The sequence below is a fragment of the Anser brachyrhynchus genome (assembly GCF_964034855.1).
Source record: "Anser brachyrhynchus genome assembly, contig: SCAFFOLD_303, whole genome shotgun sequence".
Lineage (NCBI taxonomy): Eukaryota > Metazoa > Chordata > Aves > Anseriformes > Anatidae > Anser > Anser brachyrhynchus.
Window position 1 is genome coordinate 25,421 of NW_027663520.1, and position 26,221 is coordinate 51,641.

The following is a 26,221-nucleotide window of genomic DNA, read 5'->3' on the forward strand; positions in this document are numbered from 1 at the left end:
GCAATTGAAAGCCCCTTGGGGTGCTGCGAGGCCCCTTGGGGTGCTTTGGGACTTCCCAAGGACCTCTCGGGGTGATTTGGGGCACCTCAGGATGCTTCAGGGCCCCATGGGGTGCTTTGGGGGCACCTCGGGGTGCTTTGGGGGCAATTGAAGGCCCCTTGGGGTGCTGTGGGACTTCCCAAGGACCCCTTGAGGTGCTTCAGGTCGCCATGGGGTGCTTTGGGGCACCTCGGGGTGCTGTGGGGTCAACTGAAAGCCCCTTGGGGTGCTGCGGGGCCCCTCGGGGTGCTGCGGGGGCACCTTTGGGTGCCATCCCCGCCCCTCAGGCGGCCGTGTCCCCGCAGACGGAGATGAGGAGCTGCTGCGGGGCCTCGAGGGGGCCCTGGGGGTGAAGAAGAAGAAGCGGGGCCCCCGCAAGCAGAAGGAGAACAAACCCGGGAAGCCGCGGAAACGGAAAAAATTGGTGAGGCCCGGGCTTTTGGGGGGGTCCCGGCGTTTTTGGGGGGGGTCCTGGGATTTGGGGGTTTGTTCTGGGATTTGGGGGGGGTCCGGGCGTGACCGGCTCTCGGGGGGGGGTCTCGGGGCGCAGGTGAGCGAGGATGAGTTCGAGTCGGAGCGCGACGAGTACCGGGAGAAGTCGGAGAGCGGCGGCAGCGACTATGGCGGCGTGGCCAAGAAGAAGCGGCGGAAGCACCGCGAGAAGAAGGAGAAGAAGACGAAGCGGCGGAAAAAGATGGACGAGGAGGGGGGGCAGAAGGTGAAGGTACGGCCGGGGGGGGGCGCGCTGGGGGCCCTGGGGTGCCCCCCAACCCCTTTGGATCCCGTTGGGGTCCCGGTGACCGTTTTGGGGCCCATGGGGTCCTTGCACCCACTGTGGATCCCGTTGGGCCATGGCTTTCCCCCCACCTATTTGGATCCCATTGGGGTCCCCATGACCATTTCAGGGCCCTTGGGGGTCCTGGTGCCCATTTTGGGACCCATGGGGTCCCCCCCAACCCCTTTGGATCCTTTTGGGGTCCCGGTGACTGTTTCGGGGCCCATGGGGTCCCTGCACCCATGGTGGATCCCGTTGGGCCATGGCTTTCCCCCCACCTGTTTGGATCCCATTGGGATCCCAGTGCCCATTTTGGGACCCATGGGGTCCTCCCAACCCATTTGGATCCCGTTGGGGTCCTGATGACCATTTCGGGGCCCATGGGGTCCCTGCACCCATGGTGGATCCCGTTGGGGTCCCCTTGAGCCATGGGTTTCCCCCCAGGCATTTGGATCCTGTTGGGGTCCCACTGACCGTTTTGGGGCCCATGGGGGTCCTGGTGCCCATTTTGGGACCCATCAGGTCCCCCCCAACCCCTTTGGATCCCATTGGGGTCCCGGTGACTATTTTGGGGCCCATGGGTTTCCCCCCACCCATTTGGAACCCATTGGGCTCTCACTGACCATTTTGGGGCCCATGGGGGTCCCGGTGCCCATGTTGGGGTCCATGGGGTCCCTGCACCCATGGTGGATCCCATTGGGGTCCTGGTGACCATTTCATGGCCCATGGGGTCCCCCGCACCCATTTGGATCCTGTTGGGGCCCCGAAGACCATTTTGGAGCCCATGGCGTCCTCCCCACCCATTGGGGAACCCATTGGGGTCCTGGGGACCCTTTAGGGACCCATGGGTTTCCCCCCACCCATTTTGGGGCCCATGGGGGTCCCGGTGCCTGTTTCGGGGCCCTTGGGGGTCCTGGTGACCATTTTGGGGCCCACGGGGTCCCTGCACCCATGGTGGATCCAACTGGGGTCTTGGTGACCATTTTGGGACCCATGGGTTTCCCCCCACCCATTTGGATCCCATTCTGTTCCCGCTGACTATTTTGGGGCCTGTTGGGGTCCTGGTGCCCATTTCAGGACCCGTGGGGTCCCTACACCCATGGTGGATCCCATTGGGGTCCCGGTGACCATTTCATGGCCCATGGGATTCCCCCCACCCATTTGGATCCCGTTGGGTTCCCAATGACCATTTTGGGGCCCATGGGGGTCCCAGCGCCCATTTTGGGGCCCATCGGGGTTCCTGCACCAATGGTGGGTCCTGTTGGGTTCCCAGCACCCATGGTGGGTCTCATGGGGTTCCTGGTGCCCCTTTCAGACCCCATGGGGTCCCCCCACCCATGGGGATCCCGTTGGGGTCCCACTGCCCCTTTCAGACCCCACGGGGTCCCCCCACCCTCATTACACCCCATGGGGTCCCGCTGCCCCTGCCCTTCCTGTCCCCACCCCCTGTCCTTGTCCCCGTGCCCATTTCTGACTCGCTCCCCTTCTCTCGCTCTCACTGCTGTTTGTGCCACCCCCTGTCCCCGTCCCTGTCCCCTTCCCCGTCCCCGTCCCCATCCCCGTCCCCGTCCCGTCCCCGCCGGGCGCAGCCGGTGGAGCAGAAGTCGTCGGCGCAGCTGCTGGGCGCCTGGGGGCTGGAGGACGTGGACCACATCTTCACCGAGGAGGACTACCACACGCTCACCAACTACAAGGCCTTCAGCCAGTTCATGAGGTGGGTGCTGGGGGGGCGCCTCGGGGTGCTGGGGGGCACAGGGGAGGGCTCCTCGGGGGGTTTTGGGGCACCTCGGGGTGCTGCAGGGGGACCTCGGGGGGTTTTGGGGGCAATTGAAGGCACCTCGGGGGGTTTTGGGGCACCTTGGGGTTCTCTGGGGGGTAATTGAAGGCACCTCGGGGTGCTGCTGGGCCACCTTGGGGTGCTGGGGGGCACCTTGGGGTTCTTTGGGGGCCGTTGAAGGCACCTTGGGGTGCTTTGGGGCACCTCGGGGTGTTGCTGGGGCACCTTGGGGTGCTTTGAGGGCTGTTGAAGGCACCTTGAGGGGCTTTGGGGCACCTTGGGGTGCTTTGGGACTTCTCAGTGACCCCTTGGGGTGCTTTGGGAGCTCCCACGGGCCCTTTGGGGTGCTTTGGGGCAGTTGAAGTTACCTGGGGTGTTTTGGGGCACCTCGGGGTGGTGTAGGGACAGTTGAAGGCTTCATGGGGTGCTGCTGGGGCACCTTGGGGTGCTTTGAGGGCTGTTGAAGGCACCTTGAGGGGCTTTGGGGCACCTTGGGGTGCTTTGGGACTTCTCAGTGACCCCTTGGGGTGTTTTGGGGCACCTCGGAGTGCTGTGGGACTTCTTGAGGACCCCTTGGGGTGTTCTGGGGCGATTTGGGATGCTTTGGGTGCCGCCGCGGTCCCCTTGGGGAGCCGTCGAGCCCCGCGGGGCACTGCGGGGCCATCCGGGTGCACCCCAGGGTGCTCTTTTTGGGGGGGGGGGAGGGGTTCTCCACGGGCAGCCCCCGGTGGGGTTCCCAGCCCCGCTGCCGCTCGCTCGCAGGCCCCTGATCGCCAAGAAGAACCCCAAAATCCCCATGTCCAAGATGATGACCATCCTGGGGGCCAAGTGGAGGGAGTTCAGCGCCAACAACCCCTTCAAGGGCTCCGCCGCCGCCGTGGCCGCCGCCGCCGCCGCCGCCGCCGCCGCCGTGGCCGAGCAGGTGTCGGCCGCCGTCGCCGCCGTGGCCCCCGAGGCGCCGCCGCCGCCCCTGCGCAAGGCCAAGACCAAGGAGGGGAAAGGTGAGCGGCACCCCCGGGGACCCTCGGCGCTGGGGACAAGGTGTCGGGACCCTCGGGAACCCTTCGTGTTGGGGACAAGGTGCCGGGACCCTTGGGTTCCCTTCTTCTTGGGGACAAGGTGTCGGGACCCCCGGGGATCCTCCGTGTTGGGGACAAGGTGCTGGGACCCTTGGGTTCCCTTCTTCTTGGGGACAAGGTGTCGGGACCCCCGGGGATCCTCCGTGTTGGGGACAAGGTGCCGGGACCCTTGGGTTCCCTTCTTCTTGGGGACAAGGCGCCAGGACCCTCAGGGACCCTCCGTGTTGGGGACAAGGTGCTGGGACCCTTGGGGACCCTCCATGCTGGGGACAAGGTGAAGGGACCACAGGGTCACCTCCCTGTTGGGGACAAGGTGCTGGGACCCTCGGGGACCCTTCGTGTTGGGGACAATGTGCTGGGACCCCTGGGGACCCTCTGCGCTGGGGACGAGGTGAAGGGACCCTTGGGTCACCTCTGCGTTGGGGACAAGGTGCTAGGACCCCCAGGTCACCTCCCTATTAGGGACAAGGCTTCATGACCCTTGGGTTCTCTCCTTCTTGGGGACAAGCTGCTGGGACCCGTTGGTCACCTCCCTGTTGGGGACAAGGTGCCGGGACCCCAGGGTCCCCTCCGTGTTGGGGACAAGGTGCCGGGACCCGTTGGTCCCCTCCCTTTTGGGGACAAGACACCAGGACCCCGGGTCCCCCTCCCCATTGGGGACAATGTTCCAAGACCCCAAGGTCCCCTCCCAGTTGGGGACAAGGCTCCAGGACCCCAGGTCCCCCCACCCCACCCCCCGTTGGGGACCCGAGCCCTCGGGGACAGCCGCGTCCCCCGGCAGGGCCCGGGCACAAGAAGCGCAGCAAGAGCCCGCGGGTGCCGGAGCTGAAGCGGAAGCTGAAGGGCAAGAAGATGGCGCCGCTCAAGATCAAGCTGGGCGTCATCGGCGGCAAGCGCAAGAAGAGCAGCTCGGTACGGCCGCCGCGTGGCCCTGCTGTCCCCTGCTGTCCCCAGGTGGCGGCACCCGGCCCCGTGGCTGGCACCCAGAGGTGTCCCCACGTCCCCTCCTTACCCTCTGGTGTCACCCAGAGGTGTCTCCCAGCCCCTCCTCACCTTCTGGTGTCACCCAGAGGTGTCCCCACATCCCCTCCTTACCCTCTGGTGTCACCCAGAGCTGTCCCCCAGCCCCTCCTCACCTTCTGGTATCACCCAAAGGTGTCCCCCCGTCTCCTCCTCACCTTCTGGTGTCACCCGGAGGTGTCCTCATGTCCCCTCCTCACCCTCTGGTGTCCCCATGTGGTGGCACCTGGCCCCTCGGGGGTCACCCAGAGGTGTCCCCACGTCCCCTCCTTGCTCTTGGGTGGCACCCGGAGGTGTCCCCACATCCCCTCCTCACCCTCTGGTGCCATCCAGAGGTGTCCCTGAGCCCCTCCTCATGCTCCTGGTGTCCCCAGGTGGTGGCACCCAGCCCCACGTCCCCTCCTCACCCTTGGGTGTCACCCAGAGGTGTCCTCATGTCCCCTCCTCACCCTCTGGTGTCCCCACGTGGTGGCACCCAGTCCCTCGGGTGTCACCCAGCGGTGTCCCCCAGCCCCTCCTCACCCTCAGGTGTCACCCAGAGGTGTCCCCCACCCCCTGCCATCCCCCCGCGGTGTCCCCCAGCCCCATCTCCCCTCACTACCCGCCTCGGCCCCGTGTCCCCCCATGCCCCCCATGCCCCCCAGTGCCCCCCAGTGTCCCCCAGTGTCCCCAGCGTCCCCCTGTCCCCGTTGCAGAGCGAGGACGCGGGGGAGGCGGAGGAGGAGTCGGACGCCGAGAGCTCGAGCGTGCACAGCGCCTCGGCGCGCTCCGACCCCGCCGCCCGCATCAAGAAGCTCAAGCGGGGCCGCCCCGGCCGCAAGAAGAAGAAGGGTGAGTGGCCTTTGTCCCCGAGCGCCACCGCCCCCCCCCCCCAACCCCGTCCCCTTGTCCCCCCCTTTTGCCCTCCCCCCCTCCCCGTGTCCCCTCCCCACACCGGGGCCGCGGGTGACGCCGCCGCCGTCTCTCCTTGCAGCCCCCTGCACCGTCCTCAACAGGGAGCGCGGCCCCGCGGGGACGGGCGCTGTGCCCGCACACGGTGAGAGCCCCCTCAGCTGTCCCCAGGTTGTCCCCAGGTTGTCCCCCGGGGCCAAGGGGTCACCCCGGAGCACGGGGCGCCCCTCCCCACCTCTCCTGGGTTTGGGGCTGGGGGTCCCCCGGGGGTGTCGCTGTCCCCGGGTGCCCCTCTCCACCATCTGGCCGGCCGGCGGCTCTCCCTCATCCGTGTCCCCGTGTCCCCGTGTCCCCATCGTCCCTGTGTCCTGACGTCCGATTGTCCCCAGGTGTCCCCAGCATCTGTCCCCGCTGTCCCCATCCCCACTGCCCCTGCCCCCTGCTGTCCCCGTGCCCCCATCCCCACTGCCCCTCGTGTCCTGATGTCCCCATCCCCGTTGTCCCCACGTCCCTGTCCCCACTGTCCCCGTGTCCCTCTGTCCTTGTCCCCCCCATCTCTCCCTGGTGTCCCTGTGTCCCCCTGGAGGCGTCCTGGTGTCCCCCTGTCCCTCGTGTCCCAAAATCTGACCTTACCCCTGGATGCTCCTGTCCCCAGGTGTCCCCCAGTGCCTGTGGTGGCCCCACTGACCATGGTGTCCCCACCCATGTCCCTGTCCCCTCTCCCTATCCCTGTCCCCGTCCCCATCTCCATCCTGTCCCTGTCCCGATCCTGTTCTTGTCCCCATCCTCTCCCCATCCCTGTCCCCATCCCCTGTCCTCATCCTTGTCCCCATCCTAGTCCCAATCCTGTCCCCACCCTGTCCTTGTTCCCATCCCCATCCCCATCCCCGTCCTGTCCCCATCCCAACCCCATTCCCCATCCCCAGTGCTCCCACTGCCCCGTCCCCCCGCTGTCCCCAGTGTCCCCATCCCGATGTCCCCATCCCCACATCCCCATCCCGATGTCCCCTTCCCCCCGCCCCCATCCCAACGTCCTCATCCCCGATGTCCCCATCCCTGATGTCCCCATCCCGATGTCCCCATCCCGATGTCCCCATCCCCCTGCCCCCATCCCGCCCCCCCCAATCCCCGCTGTCCCCACGTCCCCCCCCCCGTCCCCGAGGGCGCGCGGTGGCAGCGGGCGGTGCTGTCCCCGCAGGCCCGGGGCCGGAGGAGGACGGGGACGGCTACGAGACGGACCACCAGGACTACTGCGAGGTGTGCCAGCAGGGGGGGGAGATCATCCTGTGCGACACCTGCCCCCGCGCCTACCACCTCGTCTGCCTCGACCCCGAGCTCGACCGCGCGCCCGAGGGGCGCTGGAGCTGCCCCCACTGCGTGAGCGGCCACGGCAGGGGGACGGGGGGCTGGGGGGGGCCCTGTGAGGGGTTGGGGGTGGTCTGGGGGCATCCAGGGGGTTCCTGAGGGAGTTTGGGGGGCCCTGGGGGTGGTTTAGGGGTCCCTGAGGGAGTTTGGGGGGTCCTGGGGGTGGTTTAGGGGTCCCTGGGGGGTCTCTGTGTTGGGCTGGGGGCTTTGGGGTTGGGCTGGGGGCATCCAGGGGGGCTCTGAGGGAGTTTGGGGGTCCCTGGGAGGGTCTCTGTGTTGGGTTGGGGGTTTTGGGGGTGGTCTGGGGGTCCCTGAGGGAGTTTGGGGGGCCTTGGGGGGGTCTCTGGGGCAGTTTGGGGGTCCCTGGGGGGTCTCTGTGTTGGGTTGGGGGCGCCTGGGAGTGGTCTGCGGGCATCCAGGGGGGGCCTGAGGGAGTCTGGGGGGCCCTGGGGGTGGTTTAGGGGTCTCTGGGGGGTCTCTGTATTGGGTTGGGGGCACCTGGGGGTGGTCTGGGGGTGGTCTGGGGGAGTCTGGGGGGCCCTGGGGGGTCTCTGAATTGGGTTGGGGGTGTTGGGGGTCTCTGGGGGTGTCCAGGTGACCCTTGGGGGCGTTTGGGGGTACTTGGGGGGGGTCCCATGGGAAGTTTGAGGATCCCTGGGGGGGGGTCTCTGCATCATCCGATGGGGACTGAGAGACCCTGGGGGGGCTCAGGGGTCCCTGGGGCGGGGAGATCCCTTGGGGGGGGGTCACCGGGGGTCCCTGGGGGGGTTCACCAGGGGTCCCTGGGGGGTCCCTGGGGGAGCTCAGAGGGGCCGGGGGGGGTCCCCTGGAGGTCGGGTGCCCCTCAGGACGTCCCCAGCGGGCTCGGGGTCTCCGGGAGCGGTCTGGGGGCTGCGGGGGGCGAGGGGGGGGGGTGTTTCCCTGACGCCTCCCTCGGCGCCCCCCAGGAGAAGGAGGGGGTGCAGTGGGAGGCGAAGGAGGAGGAGGAGGAGTACGAGGAGGAGCTGGAGGAGGAAGGCGAGAAGGAGGAGGAGGACGACCACATGGAGTACTGCCGCGTCTGCAAGGACGGCGGCGAGCTGCTGTGCTGCGACGCCTGCATCTCCTCCTACCACATCCACTGCCTCAACCCCCCCCTGCCCGAGGTCCCCAACGGCGAGTGGCTCTGCCCCCGCTGCACGGTACGGGGGGGGCAGGGGGACGGGACGGGGACGGGATGGGGACGGGATGGGATGGGATGGGATGGGGATGGGGATGGGACAAGGATGGGGACAGGGACAGGGAGGGGATGGGACAAGGACAGGACAGGGATGGGGATGGGGACATGGGTGGGACAGGATAGGGACAGGGATGGGGACAGGGAGGGGATGGGACAGGGACAGGGACAGGAAGCTGGTGGGGATGGGGACGGGATGGGGCAGGGACGGGGATGGGACGAGGATGGGGACAAGGACAGGGAGCGGATGGGGATGGGGACAGGATGGGGATGGGGATGGGGATGGGGTGGTGACAGGATGGGAACAGGGACAGGGAGTGGATGGGGACAGGGACAGGGAAGGGATGGGGACAGGGATAAGGAGCAGGTGGAGCTGGGGACAGGATGGGGACAGGACAGGATGAGGACAGGGACATGGGGATGGGGACAGGGACAGGGAGCAGATGGAGATGGGGACGGGGACGGGGATGGGGATGGGGACGGGGACAGAATGGTGATGGGGACAGGAACCTGCTGGAGACAGAGTTGGGACAGGGACAAGGACAGGGACAGTGACTGGGGGTGGATGGGGACAGGGACATGGGTGGGGACAGGATGGGGACGAGAGACCTGGTGACAGGGACAGGGAGTGGATGGGGACAGGGACAGGACAGGGACAGTGACAGGGTGGGGACAGGACAGGATGGGGATGGGGACAGGGACCCGATGGGGACAGGCGAGGGACAGACATGGCGATGGTTTGGGGTTGGGGACAGGGCCAGGGACCTGCTGGGGACAGGATGGGGGCAGGGACCGGGACAGGATGGGGACGGGGACCTGGTGGGGACAGGGACGGGGCTGGAGCCAGGATGGGGACGCAGTGGGGACAGGGGGTGACGTCCCCTGCGCCCCAACGCCGCTGTCCCCGCAGTGCCCCGTGCTGAAGGGGCGGGTGCAGAAGATCCTGTACTGGCGGTGGGGGGAGCCGCCCCCCCCCCGTGGCCGTGCCCCCCCCCGAGGGGCCCCCCGAGGGCCCCCCCAAGGTGCTGCAGGGCCGCTCCGAGCGCGAGTTCTTCGTCAAGTGGGTCGGGCTGTCCTACTGGCACTGCTCCTGGATCAAGGAGCTGCAGGTACCGGGCGCGGGGTGTCCCGGGGGACGTGGGGACACCCCCGGGGGGGTGCTTGGGGGACATGGGGACACCCCTGGGAGTGGCTGAGGGGGACAAGGACACCCCCTGAGTGGCCTGGGGGGGCCGGTGACACTCCTGGGGGTGGCCTGGGGGGACAGGGACACCCCCCACGTGGTCTGGGGGACACCCCTGGGAGTGGCGGAGGGGGACAGGGACACCCCCTGAGTGGCCTGGGGCACATGGGGACACCCCTGGGGGTGGCCTGGGGGACACGGGGACACCCCTGTGCCCACCGTAGGGGACAAGGACCACCCCTGTGCCCACCCTGGGGGGCGACACGGGACAGGGCCCTCCCCGGGGACACACGGGGACGGAGGGCACCCCCAGCACCCACCCCGTAAACCCCTCGGGAGTGATCAGGGACGCCCAGAGGGGCCACCCACCTTGCGGGGTGCCACCGGGGTGCCCCGGGGGGTGTCCCCCCGCACCCCCAAAACTAACCGGGGGTGTCCCCGTGTCCTCCCCCCCAGCTGGAGATCTTCCACCTGGTGATGTACCGCAACTACCAGCGCAAGAACGACATGGACGAGCCGCCCCCCCTGGACTACGGCTCCGGGGACGACGACGCCAAGAGCGACAAGCGGGGCCGCAGCCAGGACCCGCTCTACGGCGGCATGGAGGAGCGCTTCTACCGCTACGGCATCAAGCCCGAGTGGATGACGGTGCACCGCATCATCAACCACAGGTGGGGGGGTCTCGGGGGGGAGTTTGGGGGGTTTTAGGGGGGGTTGGGGGGTTTTAGGGGGGTTTCAGGGGGTTTTAGGGGGGTTGGGGGCTGTAGCGGGGTTGGGGATAAGGGGACGCTTTGGAGGCTGATGGGTATTGATGGAGGTTTGGGGGATAACTTCAGGGGCTGCTGGGCAGCCCTAGTGCCTGGGGGTGATACCCAGCACCCATGGGTGGCCCCCTACACCCGTGGGTGCTCCCACCCCAAATTGGAGGCTTGGGGTGACATCAGGGGATACGGGGGATTTGGGGACACATCTGGAGGCTTTGGGGACAAGGGGAAACTTCAGGGCCTGCTGGACACCCTTGGTGCCTGGGGGTGACCCCAAGCACCCGTGGGTGCTCCCCTGCACCTATTGGTGCTCCCACCCCAAAAGGGGGGCCTGGGGACACTGCTGGAGGCTTTGGGGACAAGGGGACACTTTGGGGGCTGCTGGATGCTGCTGGAGGTTTTGGGGATAACGGGGATGTTTGGGGGCTGCTGGGCACCTTTAGTGCCTGGCGGTGATCCCCAGCACCCATGGGTGCCCCCCTAAACCCGCAGGTGCCCCCCTACGCCTGTGGGTGCTCCCACCCCAAAAGGGGGGCTTGGGGTGACATCGGCACGGGGCTTCTGGGGTTTGGGGACACTGCTGGTGCCTCTGGGGGGACAGTGGGCAACTTCGGGGGCTCCTGGACACCCCCAGCACCCATGGGTGACCCCCAGCACCTGGGGGTGCCCCCTCCCCAAATCCGAGCGGGGTTTGGGGACACCCCGGGGACACCCCTGGGAACACCTCTGGCACCCTTGGGTGCCCCCCAGCTGTCCCTGGGCAGCCCCAAAATCCTGAGTATCCCTGTCCCCAGTGTCCCGGACCCCAGCGTCCCCTCTGGGTGTCCCCTTGGGATGTCCCCGTGTCCCCATGTCCCCTCGGGGTGTCCCCGTGTCCCCCCCGGGTGTCCCAGCCTGCTGGCCGCATGTCCTCAGGTGACCCCGTGTCCCCAGATGCCCTCTGCTGCCCGCCCGTGGCCTTGTCCCCGTGGCCTTGTCCCCGTGTGACCCCTCTGTCACCGCCTGTCCCCGGGCGACCCCGGCGCTGGGTGTCACCCAGCTGTCACCCGGCGTGTCCCCGCTGGCAGCGGTGGCAGCGGGTGACCCCTGGTGGCCCTGCGGCGCCCGCCACCTGTCCCCGGGGCCTGGCTGACGCCCGCGTCACAGTGGCACGGGGGGATCCCCGCTGTCCCCCGTGGGTGCCCAGGCCCCCGTGGGTGCCTCGTGTCCCCCGTGGGTGCCCACTGTCCCCATGGGTGCCTGCTGTCACTTGTGGTGCGTCATTCTCCCCATGGGTGCCCCATTGTCCCTGTAGGTGCTTGCTGTCACCCATGGGTGCTCATTGTCCCCTTGGGTACCTGCTGTCACCTGTGGTACCTTCTTGTCCCCATGGCTGCCCCACTGTCCCCATGGGTGCCTTGTTGTCCCCATGGGTGCTTGTTGTCCCCCCTGGGGTACCTGCAGTCACCTGCAGTACCTTGTTGTCCCCATGGCTGCCCCATTGTCCCCACAGGTGCTTTGTTGTCCCTATGGGTGCCCCATTGTCCCCGTGGGTACCCCATTGTCCTTATGGGTGCCTACTGTCACCCATGGGTTCTCATTGTCCCCTTGGGTACCTGCTGTCACCTGCGGTACCTTCTTGTCACCGTGGCTGCCCCGTTGTCCCCACAGTTGTCCCATTGTCCCCACAGGTGCCTTATTGTCCCTGTAGGTGCCCATTGTCCCCGTGGGTGCTCGCTGTCACCCACGGGTGCTCACCATCCCCCTGGCTACCTGCTGCCACCTGTGCTGTCCCCATGGGTGCCCGTTGTCCCCAAGGGTCCCTCCTGTCACCCCTGGTGCCTGACACCACCCCGGTGCCCGATCCGCCCCCCTGGGTGCCCGCTGTCCCCTGGGTGCCCGGGGTCCCCCGGGTGCTCGCTGTCCCCCATGGGTGCCCAGTGCCCCCCCCGGGTGCCCGGTGTCCCCCGGGTGCCCGTGGTGACGGCGTGCCGCGCAGCGTGGACCGGAAGGGGCAGTACCACTACCTGGTGAAGTGGCGCGACCTGCCCTACGACCAGGCCACCTGGGAGGAGGACGAGATGCCCATCCCCGACTACGACCTCCACAAGCTGGCCTACTGGAAGCACCGGTGAGCCTGGGGACACCGGGGGGGGGGCACACCGGGAGGGGGGGACACCGGGATGGGGGGACACCGAGGAGGTGGGGGGGGACACCAGGGGACGTGCCACGGGGGGACACACGGCAGGGGGATGCGACACGGCGTCGGGAACGGGGGACGCGGGCGAGCCCCTGGGGGGACCAGAGCCACCGGGCCACGGTGTCACCGTGTCCCCCCCCCTCTGACATGTCCCCTGTTGTCCCCCCCCTTTTGTTCCCCCCCCTCCCCACTGTCCCCTCCCCGATGTCCCCAGGGAGGTGTTCATGGGGGAGGACCCGGCGCAGCCCCGGCGCTACAAGAAGAAGAAGAAGGAGACGCCGGGGGAGGGCCCCCCCGACTCCCCCACCAACGACGTGAGTGTGGGGCACCTCGTGTCCCCCTCGTTGTCACCTGCGTGTCCCCCCCGTTGTCACCTGCACGTGTGCCCCCCCAGTCATCTGCATGTCCCCCCCGTTGTCACCTGGATGTCCCCTGTCACCTGGGTCCCCCCCGGGTTGCCTGGGTCCCCCCACTCCCTTGGGTTCCTTCCCTGTCCCCCGTGTCCCCCTCCAAGTCCCCTGTGTCCCCCCCATGTCCCCCAAAGTCCCTTGTGTCCCCCCAAGTGTTTTGTGCCCCCCATGTCCCCCAAAGTCCCCTGTGTCCCCTCCAACCCCGTGTCCCCCCAGCTCCCACTCCCCACACCCCCTTCCACCCCCTCCCCAGTGGCGGTGTCCCCCATGGTGACGTCCCCACAGTGACATGCCACCAGGGTGACGTGTCCCCATGGTGAGGTGCTCCACTGTGATGTGCCCCATGGGGACATGTCCCCACACTGAGATGCCCCACGGAGGCGCATCCCCATGGGGACATGTCCTCGTGTTGAGGTGCCCTGTGGTGATGTGCCCCATGGGGACATGTCCCCCACGTTGAGGTATCCCTGCGGTGGCACCTCCCCACGTTGAGGTGCTCCACGTTGAGGTGCTTCACGTTGACCTGTCCCCACGTTGACATGTTCCCATGTTGACATTCTCCACGTTGACATGTCCTCACGTTGACATTCCCCACGGTGACTTTCTGCATGATGACCCATCCCCACATTGAGTTGCCCCTCGTTGACCCATCCCCACATTGACCCATCCCCGTGGTGATATGCCCCATGGTGACATACCCCATGGTCACCCATCCCCACGTTGACATGCACCCACACTGACGTTCCCCACATTGACCAATCCCCACGTTGACGTTCCCCACGTTGACGTACCCCACGTTGACATGCCCCGCGATGACGTTCCCCACGTTGACGTTCCCCACATAGACCCATCCCCACGTTGACGTTCCCCACCTTTTAGTGTCCCCACGGTGACATTCCCCATGTTGAGTTGCCCCACGTTGATCCATCCCCACATTGACTCGTCCCCACATTGACGTTTCTCACGTTGATGTTCACCACGTTGACCCATCCCCACGTTGACGTTCCCCACGTTGACCTGTCCCCACATTGACACATCCCCACCATGATGTTCCCCACGTTGACCCATCCCCATGTTGACATTCCCCACATTGACGTTCCCCACATTGACTTTCCCCACGGTGACGCGTCCCCGTCCCGTCCCCAGCCGACGGTGAAGTACGAGTCGCAGCCGCGCTTCATCTCGGCCACCGGCGGCACGCTGCACCTCTACCAGCTGGAGGGCCTCAACTGGCTGCGCTTCTCCTGGGCGCAGAGCACCGACACCATCCTGGCCGACGAGATGGGGCTGGGCAAGACCATCCAGACCATCGTCTTCCTCTACTCGCTCTACAAGGAGGTGGGTGGGCGCCACCACGGGGTGTCCTCGCGCTCCCGTCTGCGGCCCCGTGGCCCTGCCTGTGGCCATATGGCCCCCATAGGGTGGCCCCGTGGTCCTACTGGTGGTTCCAGGGTCCTGCTGGTGGTCCCATGGTCCTGCTGGTAGTCCCATGATCCTAAGGGTGACCCCATAGTCCTGCCTATGGTTCCATGGCCACCATGGGGTGTCCTCATGGCCCTGTTTTTGTCCCCATGGCCCTGCTTGTGTCCATATGGTCCCCATAGGGTGACACCAAGGTCCTGCTGGTGACCCCAAGGTCCTACTGCTGGCCCCATGGCCCTTCCTGTGTTTATATGGCCTCCATAGGGTGACACCAAGGTCCTGCTGGTAGCCCCATAGTCCTACCGGTGGTCCCATGGCCACCACAGGGTGTCTTCGTGGTCCTATCTGCGTCCCCGTGGCCCTGTCTGTGTCCATATGGTCCCCATAGGGTGACACCAGGGTCCTACTGGTGGTCCCAGGGCCCTTGGACACCTGATGGTGTCCCCAAGTCCCTGCCAGTGTCCCCATGGCCACCATGGGGTGTCCTCACGGCCCTATTCGTGTCCCTGTGGCCCTCCTTGTGTCCCCACGGCCACCTTCAGGTGGCCACAGGGTCCTGCTGGTGTCCCCATGGCCACCCCAGTACTCTCACAGCCACCCCACGGCGTCCCCACGTCCCTGCCGGTGTCCCCACGGCCACCCTGGGGTGTCCCCGTGTCCTCCCGTGATCCCGCCGCCGCTCTGGGCTGTCCCCAGGGCCCTTGGCTGTGTCCCTGCTGCCACCCTGTGGTGACACTTGCCAATGTCCCCGGGATGTCCCCGTGTCACTTCATTCGCTCTTGCTGTCTCCATGTGCCTCCCCGTGTCCGCATGGCCACCCTGGGGTGTCACCAGGGTCCCGCCGGTGTCCCCATGCTGTGCTAGTGGCTCCGTGGGTGCCCCACGGCCACCCCGGGGTGTCCCTGCCAGTGTCCCCATGGCCCTGCCTGTGTCCCCACTGCCACACAAGGCGTCCCTATGGCCACCCTGGGGTGTGCCCAAGTCCCTGTGGCCACCCTGGGGTGTCCCTGTGGCCACAGTGGGATGTCACCGTGTCCCTGCCTGTGTCCCCCTGGGGACATTTTTGTGTCCCTTTGGCCACACCAAGCCACCCCCTGCCCCGTGTGTCACACTGTCCCCATGTCCCCACGTCCCCACGGCCCTGTCCCGCCGCACCCCACCCCCTGTGTCACACTGTCCCCACGTCCCCAAGGGCCCGTCCCGCGCCGCCGCCCCGTCCCCGTGTCCCCGTGTGACGCGCTGTCCCCCAGGGCCACACCAAGGGCCCGTTCCTCGTCAGCGCCCCGCTCTCCACCATCATCAACTGGGAGCGCGAGTTCCAGATGTGGGCGCCCGCCTTCTACGTCGTCACCTACACCGGGGACAAGGACAGCCGCGCCATCATCCGCGAGAACGAGTTCTCCTTTGATGACAACGCCATGAAGGGCGGCAAGAAGGCCTTCAAGATGAAGGTGAGGGGCGCGGGGGGCACGGGGGACGGGTCCTCGGGGTGATGGGGGTCCTTGGGGTGATGGGGTGACCTGGTGGCCAGGTCCTTGGGGTGATGGGGGTCATTGGGGTGATGGGTTGACCTGGCGGCCAAGTCCTTGGGGTGATAGGGTTACCAGGTGATGGGTTCTTGGGGTGATGGGGGTCCTCAGGGTGATGGGGTGACCTGTGGATGTGTCCTAGGGGTCATTGGGGTGCTGGGTTGACCTGATGGCCAGGTCCTTGGGGTGCTGGAGGTCATTGGGGTGCTGGGGTGACCTGTGGATGGGTTCTTGGGGTGATGGGGGTCCTTGGGGTGATGGGGTGACTTGTGGATGGGTTCTTGGGGTGATGGGGGTCCTCGGGGTGCTGGGGTGACCTGGTGGCCAGGTTCTTGGGGTGCTGGGGGTCATTGGGGTGATGGGGTGACCTGGTGGCCAGGTTCTTGGGGTGGTGGGATGGCCTGTGGATGCGTCCTTTGGGTGCTGGGTGACCTGGTGGCTGGGTCTGTGGGGTGCTGGGTGACCTGCTGGTGGGGTCCCTGGGGTGCTGGGTTGACCTGGTGGCTGGGTCTTTGGGGTGCTGGGGATGCTGGGTGACCTGGTGGCCAGGCTCTTGGGGTGCTGGGGGTCCTCAGGGTGCTGGGGTGACCTGTGGATGGGTCCTAGGGGTCATTTGGGGTGCTGGGTTGACCTGGTGGCCGGGTCCTTCGGGTGCTGGGTGACGTGGGTGGGTCCTTGGGGTGCTGGGGGCCTTCAGGGTGCTGGGTGACCTGGTGGCCAAGTCCTTGGGGTGCTGGGTGACCTGGTGGTGGGCTCCCAGGGGTGATGGGTGACCTGGTGGCCAAGTCCTTGGGGTGCTGGGCGAGCTGGTGGCCGGGTGCTTGGGGTGCTGGGGGTCCTTAGGGTGCTGGGTGACCTGGTGGCTGGGTCCTTGGGGTGCTGGGTGACCTGGTGGTGGGGTCCCTGGGGTGATGGGTGACCTGGTGGCCAGGTTCTTGGGGTGCTGGGGGTCCTTGGGATGATGGGGTGACCTGGTGGCCAGGTCCTTGGGGTGCTGGGCGACCTGGTGGCCAGGTGCTTGGGGTGCTGGGGGTCCTTAGGGTGCTGGGTGACCTGGTAGCCAGGTGCTTGGGGTGCTGGGGGTCCTTAGGGTGCTGGGTGACCTGGTGGACGGGTCCTTGGGGTGCTGGGGTCTTCAGGGTGCTGGGTGACCTGCCTGGGGGCTGGGTCCTTGGGGTGCTGGGTGCCCTGGTGGCCATATCCTTTGGGGCTGGGTCCTTGGAGTGCTGGGGATCCCTGGGGTGCTGGGTGCCCTGGTGGCCATATCCTTGGGGGGCCGGGTCCTTGGGGCGCTGGGTGCCCTGGTGGCAGGGTCCTCGGGGCGATGGGGTCCCTGGGGGGCTTTGGGGGTCCCCGGGGTGCCGGGTCGTCCCGGCAGCCGGGCGCTGACGGCCGCGGCAGCGGGAGGCGCAGGTGAAGTTCCACGTGCTGCTCACCTCCTACGAGCTGATCACCATCGACCAGGCGGCGCTGGGCTCCATCCGCTGGGCCTGCCTGGTGGTGGACGAGGCCCACCGCCTCAAGAACAACCAGAGCAAGGTGGGCATGGCCGGGGGGGGGCAGCCGGGACCGCCGGGGGGGGCGCCCGGGCCCTTGGGGGGGCACCCGGACCCCTGGGGAGCCCCCGTGGGGTGCCTCGGGGGGACGTTTGGGCACCTCGGCCCCTTGAGTCGGGGACGCCTCCGGTGTCTGCACCCCTTGGGGAGGGGACACGGGGGCACCACGGGGGTCCCGTGGGGAGGGGGTGTCCCCTTCCGTAGGGTGACGTGGGTGATGTGACCCCCCCCCATTGTCGTGTCCCCCCCCCCCCCCGCAGTTCTTTCGGGTGCTCAACGGGTACAAGATCGAGCACAAGCTGCTGCTGACGGGGACCCCGCTGCAGAACAACCTGGAGGAGCTCTTCCACCTCCTCAACTTCCTCACGCCCGAGCGCTTCAAGTACGGCCCCCGGCGTCCCCCCCGGCCCCACTGTCCCCTCCTGGCCCCCAGTGTCCCCTCCTGGCCCCCCACATCCCCAGGTCCACCCTCACGTCCTCCCACATCCCCCTGTGTCACCGCTGTTCCCAAATCCCCGTGTGACAGATGTCCCCGTGCGATGGCTGTCCCCACGTCCTGGCCGTCCCCGTGTCCCAATGTCCTCAGTGTCCCCGTGTCCCCACATCCTGGCTGTCCCCCGTGTCCCCATGTCCCTGTGTCCCCACGTGTCCCCGTGTCCCCATGTCCTGTCCATCCCCACGTCCCCGCCTTGTGGCCGTCCCCACATCCCCCCCACCTCCCCCAGCCCCTCATGTCCCCACGTCCCCTCGCGTCCCCGCATCCTCCCCTTGTCACAGCTGTCCCCGCGCCCCCCCCCCCCGGTCCCGGCCGCCCCCTGGCCCCCTCCTCACGCCCCCCCCCCCCCCCCCCCCGGCAGCAACCTGGAGGGCTTCCTGGAGGAGTTCGCCGACATCTCCAAGGAGGACCAGATCAAGAAGCTCCACGACCTGCTGGGCCCCCACATGCTGCGGCGCCTCAAGGCCGACGTCTTCAAGAACATGCCGGCCAAGACCGAGCTCATCGTGCGCGTCGAGCTCAGCCCCATGCAGAAGTACGGGCACAGCGCCGCGGGCAGGATGGGGCCCCGCGAGGCCCGGCAGTCCCAGGGGGTACCCACGGCCCGCCCGCACGCAGCAGGGGGGGGGGTCTCAGCGCCCCGCTGCCAGGTCCCAGGAGCCTTGGGGGTCCCAGAACCCCAATATCTGATCCCTACTGGCCTTGGGGAGGGTCTCAGCACCCCAATACCGGGTCCTACCCACCTTGGGGGGGGTCCCAGCACCCGAATACCAGGTCTCAGCACCCCAACACCAGGTCCCATCCACCTTGGGGGGGGGTCTCAGCACCCCAATTCCCAGATCACACCGACCTTGGGGGTCTCAGCAGTCCAGCACCAGATCAGAGCTGCCCTGGGGGGTCTCAGCACCCCAATACCAGGTCCCAAGAGCCTTGGGGGGGGTCTCAGGACCCCAGTTCCAGGTCCTATCCACCCTGGGGGTCCCAGCACCCCAATACCTGATCCCACTAGCATTGGGGAGGGTCTCAGCACCCCAATTGCAGGTCCCACCTACTTTGGGGGTCTCAGAACCCCAATACCAGGTCTCAGCACCCCAATACCAGGTCCCACACACCCACAAGGGGTCTCAGCACCCCAATTCCAGGTCCCATCCACCTTAGGAGGGGTCTCAGCGCCCTGCTGCCAGGTCCCAGGAGCCTTGGGGGTCCCAGAACCCCAATATCTGATCCCTACTGGCCTTGGGGAGGGTCTCAGCACCCCAATACCATGTCCCACCCACTTTAGGGGGGGGGCCTCAGCACCCCGACACCCAGAGCCCACTGGCTTTGGGGGTCTTGGCACCCCAATACCAGGTCCCACCCACCTTAGGGGGGGTGCTCAGCACCCCAATTCCCACCAACCTTGGGGGTCTCAGCACCCCAATACCTGATCCCACTAGTCTTGGGGAGGGTCTCAGCACCGCAGTTCCAGCTCTCAGCACCCCAATACCAGGTTCCACCCGCTTTAGGGGGTCTCAGCACCCCCACACCAGATCCCATCAGCTTTGGGGGTCTCAGCACCCCAATTCCAGGTTCCATCCACCTCGGGGGGGGTCTCAGCACCCCCATTCCCAGACCCCACCAACTTTGGGGGTCTCAGCACCCCAATACCAGGTCCCATCCACCTTAGGGGGGGTCTCAGCACCCCAGTTCCCAGATTCCACCCACCTTGGGGGTCCCAACACCCCAATTACCTGATCCCACTAGCCTTGGGGGAGGGTCTCAGCACCCCAATACCAGCTCCCAGCACCCCACAAGGGGTCTCAGCACCCCAATGCCAGGTCCCATCCACCTTAGGGGGGGTCTCAGCACCCCAGTTCCCAGATTCCACCCACCTTGGGGGTCCCAACACCCCAATTACCTGATCCCACTAGCCTTGGGGGAGGGTCTCAGCACCCCAATACCAGCTCCCAGCACCCCACAAGGGGTCTCAGCACCCCAATGCCAGGTCCCATCCACCTTGGGGGTCCCAGAACCCCAGTACCAGACCCCAGCAGTCTTGGGGGGGTGGCAGCACCCAAATTCCCAGATCCCACCACCTTTGGGGGTCCCAGCACCCCAACACCAGATCCCACCCACCTTGGGGGGGTTCCTGATGCTCCAGACCCCTGTGCCCTCTGTGCCCGTGGGGTCCCAGCCCCTCAGTGCTGGGGTCCCTGCTGCCCTCAGGGGGTCCCAGCCCCCCCTCCCTAAATCCCCCCACCCTGGGGGGGGTCCCAGCTCCCCAAACACCCAGACCCCAAAGACCTTGGGGTGCGCGGGGGGGGGTCCCAGTGCCCCGATCCCTTGCCTCCCACCGACGTGGGGAGATCCCAGCCCCCAAACCGGGGTTCCTGCGGGGTGAGGGGGGGTCCCACCAGCCGGGGGGGGGGTCTGCCCCACCCCCCCCGAGCCGGGTCCCAGCCCCCCGCCCCGCAGGAAGTACTACAAGTACATCCTGACGCGCAACTTCGAGGCGCTGAACTCGCGGGGCGGAGGGAACCAGGTGTCGCTGCTCAACATCATGATGGACCTGAAGAAGTGCTGCAACCACCCCTACCTCTTCCCCGTGGCCGCCATGGTGAGCGTGGGGGGGGTCTTGGGGGTCGGGGGGGGCTGGGGGGGCACGGGGGGGGTGGGGGGAGATGGGGAGATACGGGGGGATGTGGGGGGACAAGGACGTGGGGTGGGGGGAGATGGGGAGATACGGGGGGACATGGGGGGGACACGGAGGGCATGGGGGGGACAAGAGGGATGTGGGGTGGTGGGACATGAGCTTCAGAGGGACATGGGGGCATGGGGGGGACATGGGATGGGACAGAGGGACACGGCGAGGGGACATGGGCGCTACAGGGGGACACGGGAGGGACAGAAGGACAGGGAGGGGACAAGAGGACCGTGGGGGGACACGGGGGGAGCTCCACGGGGACACCTGGGGGGGACGCGGAGCTGTGGGGACACGCCCCCGTCCCTGTCCCCAACCTGTCCCCAACCCGTCCCAGGAGTCCCCGAAGCTGCCGAGCGGCGCCTACGAGGGGGGGGCCCTGATCAAGGCCTCGGGGAAGCTGCTGCTGCTGCAGAAGATGCTGCGCAAGCTGAAGGAGCAGAACCACCGCGTGCTCATCTTCTCCCAGGTCGGTGGGGGGGGGACTGACCCCCCCGGGCACCCCCCAGGCCCCCAGCACCCCACCCAGCACCCTTAGGTGCCCCCATTGTAACCGGTGCAAGTCCCAGCACTTCTGAGTGCTCCCAGTCTAACCAGTGCCCATCCCAGCATCCTCTGTGCCCCCAGTCTAACCAGCACCTAGCAACCTGCGTGCTCCCAATCTAACCAGTACACGTCCCCGCACCCCTGGGTGCCCCCAGCACCCCTGTGGGTATCCCCAGTCTAACCAGTGCCCATCCCAGCAGCCCTGGGTGCCTCCAGTCTAACCAGTGCCCATCCCAGCACCCCTGGGTGCTCCCAGTGCCTCTGGGTGCCCCCAGTCTAACCAGTGCCCGTCCCAGCCCCCCCATTGTAACCAGTGACACCCCCCAGCCCCCCCAGTGCTGCCAGTCTAACCAGTGCCCCGCAGATGACGAAGATGCTGGACCTGCTGGAGGACTTCCTGGACTACGAGGGCTACAAGTACGAGCGCATCGACGGGGGCATCACGGGGGCGCTGCGCCAGGAGGCCATCGACCGCTTCAACGGTAGGCCCGGGGGGGGCTGGGGGGGGTCACAGGGGACTGGGGGGGACCCAGGGGACGTGGAGGGGCCCAGGGGACTGGGGGGGGGCAGAGGGGACTGGGGGGGGGGACCAAGGAACTGAGCAGGGGGGCACCAAGGGACCAAGGGGATGCAGGCATTTGGGGTGACACCCAGGCAGGATGGGGCCCCCCAGGAAGGATGGAGTCCCCCCAGGTAGTTTGGAGGGGGGGGGGACAGGGACTTTTAGGGTCTTTTATTTGGGGTGGGGGGCCTGACCCCATCCGTGATGGGTTCCTGGGGGGGGTTCAGGCTGCCTGTGTGCCCACCGCTGGGTGCTGGAGGGCGAGAGGATTTTTAGGGGGGGTTCTGGCAGCCCTGGGGTCCCTGATGATGCTGGGGGGGGTGCGGGGGGGCTGTGGGCTTTGCCGGGGGGCCGTCACCCCCCGTGCTGATGCCGGGGGGGCAGCGCCGGGGGCGCAGCAGTTCTGCTTCCTGCTGTCGACGCGGGCCGGGGGCCTCGGCATCAACCTGGCGACCGCCGACACCGTCGTCATCTTCGACTCCGACTGGAACCCCCACAACGACATCCAGGTGCGTGCCCCCCCCACGTCCTCTGCGGCCCCCTCCCCACCTCCTCTGCCCCGTCCCCTTGGCCTTGTCACCTCCCTGTCCCCAGCTGTCACCTCATGCCACCACGGCCCCCTCCCCGGCCGCTGCTACGCCACGATGGGTCCCACCACGGCCCCGGCCACACTCGGGTTCCTCAACGTGTCCCCATCACCACGTCCCCACCACCGTGTCCTCCGTGACCATGACCTCCATGGCCATGCCCCCACCACCATGTCCTCCATCACCGTATCCTCCATGACCATGTCTCCACTGCGTCCTCCACCACCACGTCCCCACCACCGCGTCTCTATCACCGTGTCCTCCATGACCACGTCACCACCACCATGTTCTCCACCACCGCGTCCCCACCGCCACGTCCCTACCACCGTGTCCTCCGCTACTGTGTTCTTCATGACCATGTCCCCACCACCGTGTCCTCCACCACCACATCTCCACCACATCATCCACGACCATGCCTCCACCACCGTGTCCTCCACAACCGCATCCTCCACCACCGCATCCCCACCACCGTGTCCCCACCACCACATCCTCCAGCACCACATCCTCCACCACCACGTCCTCCACCACCACATCCTCCACCACCACGTCCCCACCACCAAGTCCTTCACAACCACATCCCCACCAACACGTCTTCCACCACTGTGTCCCCACCACCATGTCCTCCATGACCACCCACGTCCCCACCACCGCATCCTCCACCACTGCATCCTCACCACCACGTCCCTGCTCCAACACTCCCCTCACCTCCCCCCTCACCACGATGTCCTTACTGACATCCCCAACCTGTCCCCTTCCCCTGTGGCACTGCTCGATGCGTCCTCCACCTCCGTGTCCCTGCTCCGACACGTCCCCTGCTGCGTCCCCATCCCTGCAGGCCTTCAGCCGGGCGCACCGCATCGGCCAGGCCAACAAGGTGATGATCTACCGGTTCGTGACACGGGCGTCGGTGGAGGAACGCATCACGCAGGTGGCCAAGCGCAAGATGATGCTGACGCACCTGGTGGTGCGCCCGGGGCTGGGCTCCAAGGCCGGCTCCATGTCCAAGCAGGAGCTTGATGACATCCTCAAGTTTGGCACTGAGGAGCTCTTCAAGGACGAGAACGAGGGTCAGCGCCCGCTGGGGCTGGGGTGTGACGGGCCATGGGGGGGATGTGGGGGGATGTGGGGGGATGTAGGAGGCTGTGGTGGGATGTGGGAGGTCATGGTAGGACATGGGAGGCTGTGGTGGGACGTAGGAGGCCGTGGTAGGATATAGGAGGTCATGGTGGGACATGGGAGGCTGTGGTTGGATGTAGGAGGCCATGGTAGGATGTAGGAAGCCATGGTAGGATGTAGGAGGCCACAGTGGGACATGGGAAGCTGTGGTTGGATGTAGGAGGCCATGGAAGGACGTAGGACACCATGGTGGGACATGGGAGGCTGTGGTTGGATGTAGGAGGCCATGGAAGGACGTAGGAGGCCGTGGTGGGACACAACAGCTGATGCAAAGCTGCGGTGGGATGTGCTAGGCCTTGGCGGGATGTTTGAGGCAAGGCAGTGACAGGACACGTAAGGCCATGCTAGGGCCATGTTGGGACATGCAAAGGCACGGTGGGACGTGTGAGACCGTGGTGGGATGTGTGAGGCCATGATGAGATGTGCGAGGCCGCGATGGGTCATGCAAAGTGAGAACGGAACATGCAAAGCCACGGTAAGGCCGTGGTGGGATGTGCAGATCCATGACGGGATGCATGAAGTCATGGTTGGGCTGTGAGAGGGCACACAAGGACGTGAGGGGGCCATGATGGGACCCGTGAGGCCATGATGGGACATGGGAGGCTGTGAACTGGGTCACAGCAGGTCATGCAAGGCCATGGCGGGGCGTCATGTTGGGTTGTTCAAGGCCGGGTGGAGGCATGCCAGGCTGTGTTGGACCATACTGGGCTGTACTGGGCCATGTTGGTCTGTGTTGGACTGTATTGGGCCATGCTGGGCTGTGTTGGACCATGTTGGACCATATTAGACCTTCATGAGCTGTGGTGGACCATAATGGGCCATGCTGAGCTGTGTCAGGCCATGTTGGGCTATGTCGGGCCGTACCTGGACATACTGAGCTATATTGGACCATACTGGACCATACTGGGCTGTGTTGGACCATGTCAGGTCATGCTGAGCTGTATCAGGCCACGCTGGGCTGTATTGGACCATATTGGGCCATACTGGGACATGCTGAGCTATGTTGGACCATCCTGGGCCATACTGGGCCGTGTTGGGCCATACCTGGACATGCTGAGCTATGTTGGCCCACGTTGGGCCATACTGGGCTGTGTTGGACAGTGTCAGGCCATATTGAGGTGTATTGGGCCATGTTGAGTTGTGACAGGTTATACTGGGCTGTGTTGGAACCTACTGGTCCATGCTGGGCTGTGTCAGGCCATGTTGGGCCATACCTGGACATGCTGAGCTATGTTGGACCATACCGGGCCGCACTGGGCTGTGCTGGACCTTACTGGGTCATGTTGAGTGGTATCAGGTCATATTGGGCCATACTGGGCCACGCTGAGCTGTGTTGGGTTGTGTTGGGCCGTGTCAGGCCATGTTGGGCTGTGTTGGGCCATACCTTGACATGCTGAGCTATGTTGGACCATATTGGGTCATACTGGGCTGTGTTGGACCTTACTGGGTCATGATGCGTTGTGTCAGGTCATACTGGGCCATACTGGGCCGTGTTGAGCTGCGACAGGCCACGTTGTGCTGTGACAGGCCTTATTGGGCTGTGTTGGAGCATACTGGGTCATGTTGAGTTGTGTTGGGGTGCGTTGGGCCATGTAGACCTGTATCGGGCCATGTTGGGCTGTGTCAGGCCATGTTGGACCATGCTGAGTTGTGTCAGGCCATGTTGAGTTGTATCGGGCCATGCTGGGCCCTGCTGAGCTGCGTCGGGCCATGTTGAGTTGTGCTGGGCCATGTTGAGTTGTGTCAGGCCACGTTGGGCCACGCTGGGCTGTGTTGGGCCACGCTGGGCTGTGTTGGGCCACACTGGGCTGTGTCAGGCCATGTTGGGCTGTGTCAGGCCATGTTGGGCTGTGTTGGGCCATGTTGGGCTGTGTTGAGCTGTGTCAGGTTATTTGGGGCCTTGTTGAGTTGTGTCAGGCCACGATGGTCCATGTTGGGCTATATTGGGCCATGTTGGGCTGTGTTGAGCTGTGTCAGGCCACGCCGGGCTGTGTTGGGCCATGTTGGACTATGTTAGGCCATGTTGAGCTGTGTCAGGCCACGTTGGACCATGTTGGGCTGTACTGGGCCATGTTGGGCCGTGTCGGGCCACGCTGAACCGTGTTGGGCTGTATCAGAGCATGCTGGGCTGTGTTCGACCGTGCTGGGCCACGCTGGACCGTGTTGGGCCACGCTGGGCCACGCTGGGCCATGCTGGGCCGTCCTGGACCAAGTCAGGCCACGCCAGGCCGTGTCAGCGGCGTGTCACCGGCGCAGGGGAGAACAAGGAGGAGGACAGCAGCGTCATCCACTACGACAACGAGGCCATCGCCCGGCTGCTCGATCGCAACCAGGACGCCACCGACGACGCCGACGTGCAGAACATGAATGAGTACCTCAGCTCCTTCAAGGTGGCGCAGTATGTCGTGCGCGAGGAGGACAAGGTGCGCCTGGGGACGGGGACGGGGGGGGCACAAGGCGGGGACGAGGGAGGTGACGGAGGTGATGGGGATGATGGGGACATTGGAGATGGTGGGGTGAGATGTGGTGGGGATGATGGAGGTGGGGACGATGGAGGTGGGAACAGTGGAGATGACGGAGATAAAGATGATGAGGATGGTAGGGATGATGGGGGTAGGTGTGATGGGGATGATGGAGGTGGGGACAATGGAGATGATGGAGATAAAGACAATGGGGATGGGGACAATGGGGATGATGGGGACATTGGAGATGGTGGGGTGAGATGTGGCGGGGATGATGGAGGTGGGGACGATGGAGATGGGAACGGTGGAGATGATGGAGATGAAGATGATGGGGGTGGGGACAGTGGGGACGGTGGAGATGGTGGGGACAATGGGAGCGGGGGCGATGGAGATGATGTGGGTAGAGATGATGGAGGCAGGGATGATGACAATGGGGATGGAGACGATGGAGATGGGGACAATGGAAATGGGGATGACGGAGATGTAGGTGATGAAGACGTTGGGGAT

General features: G+C 66.3%; 2 protein-coding genes and 1 long non-coding RNA gene across 3 annotated transcripts in view; 1 reads left to right on the top strand and 2 right to left on the bottom strand.

The window, feature by feature from the left end:
- Positions 1-253: 253 nt before the first annotated feature.
- Positions 254-26,221, top strand: part of CHD3 (chromodomain helicase DNA binding protein 3) — a gene marked incomplete at its 5' end in the record, with an annotated part of 41,073 nt that continues 15,105 nt past the window's right edge. The window contains 25 exon segments of the mRNA XM_080609513.1: positions 254-463; positions 590-763; positions 2,404-2,528; positions 3,354-3,592; positions 4,452-4,582; positions 5,386-5,521; positions 5,664-5,726; positions 6,780-6,958; positions 7,894-8,127; positions 9,073-9,131; positions 9,133-9,271; positions 9,802-10,016; positions 12,088-12,219; positions 12,503-12,602; positions 13,845-14,036; positions 15,371-15,571; positions 17,051-17,188; positions 17,466-17,587; positions 18,063-18,236; positions 20,156-20,297; positions 20,719-20,850; positions 21,292-21,409; positions 21,874-21,998; positions 22,912-23,143; positions 25,509-25,675. Of these exon segments, the coding sequence (XP_080465639.1) occupies positions 254-463; positions 590-763; positions 2,404-2,528; positions 3,354-3,592; positions 4,452-4,582; positions 5,386-5,521; positions 5,664-5,726; positions 6,780-6,958; positions 7,894-8,127; positions 9,073-9,131; positions 9,133-9,271; positions 9,802-10,016; positions 12,088-12,219; positions 12,503-12,602; positions 13,845-14,036; positions 15,371-15,571; positions 17,051-17,188; positions 17,466-17,587; positions 18,063-18,236; positions 20,156-20,297; positions 20,719-20,850; positions 21,292-21,409; positions 21,874-21,998; positions 22,912-23,143; positions 25,509-25,675 (3,879 nt within the window).
- On the bottom strand, positions 12,615-13,938 carry LOC308187357 (uncharacterized protein). Its single transcript, XM_080609514.1, has 2 exons — positions 13,824-13,938; positions 12,615-13,715 (listed from the first exon to the last, which is right to left on the bottom strand). Exon 2 carries the CDS (start codon positions 13,648-13,650, stop codon positions 12,724-12,726), a length of 927 nt encoding a protein of 308 aa, XP_080465640.1. The 5' UTR covers positions 13,651-13,715; positions 13,824-13,938; the 3' UTR covers positions 12,615-12,723.
- LOC308187358 lies at positions 18,243-18,832 on the bottom strand. Its single transcript, XR_013944628.1, has 3 exons — positions 18,779-18,832; positions 18,673-18,697; positions 18,243-18,444 (listed from the first exon to the last, which is right to left on the bottom strand). It is a non-coding gene; the product is annotated as an uncharacterized lncRNA (long non-coding RNA).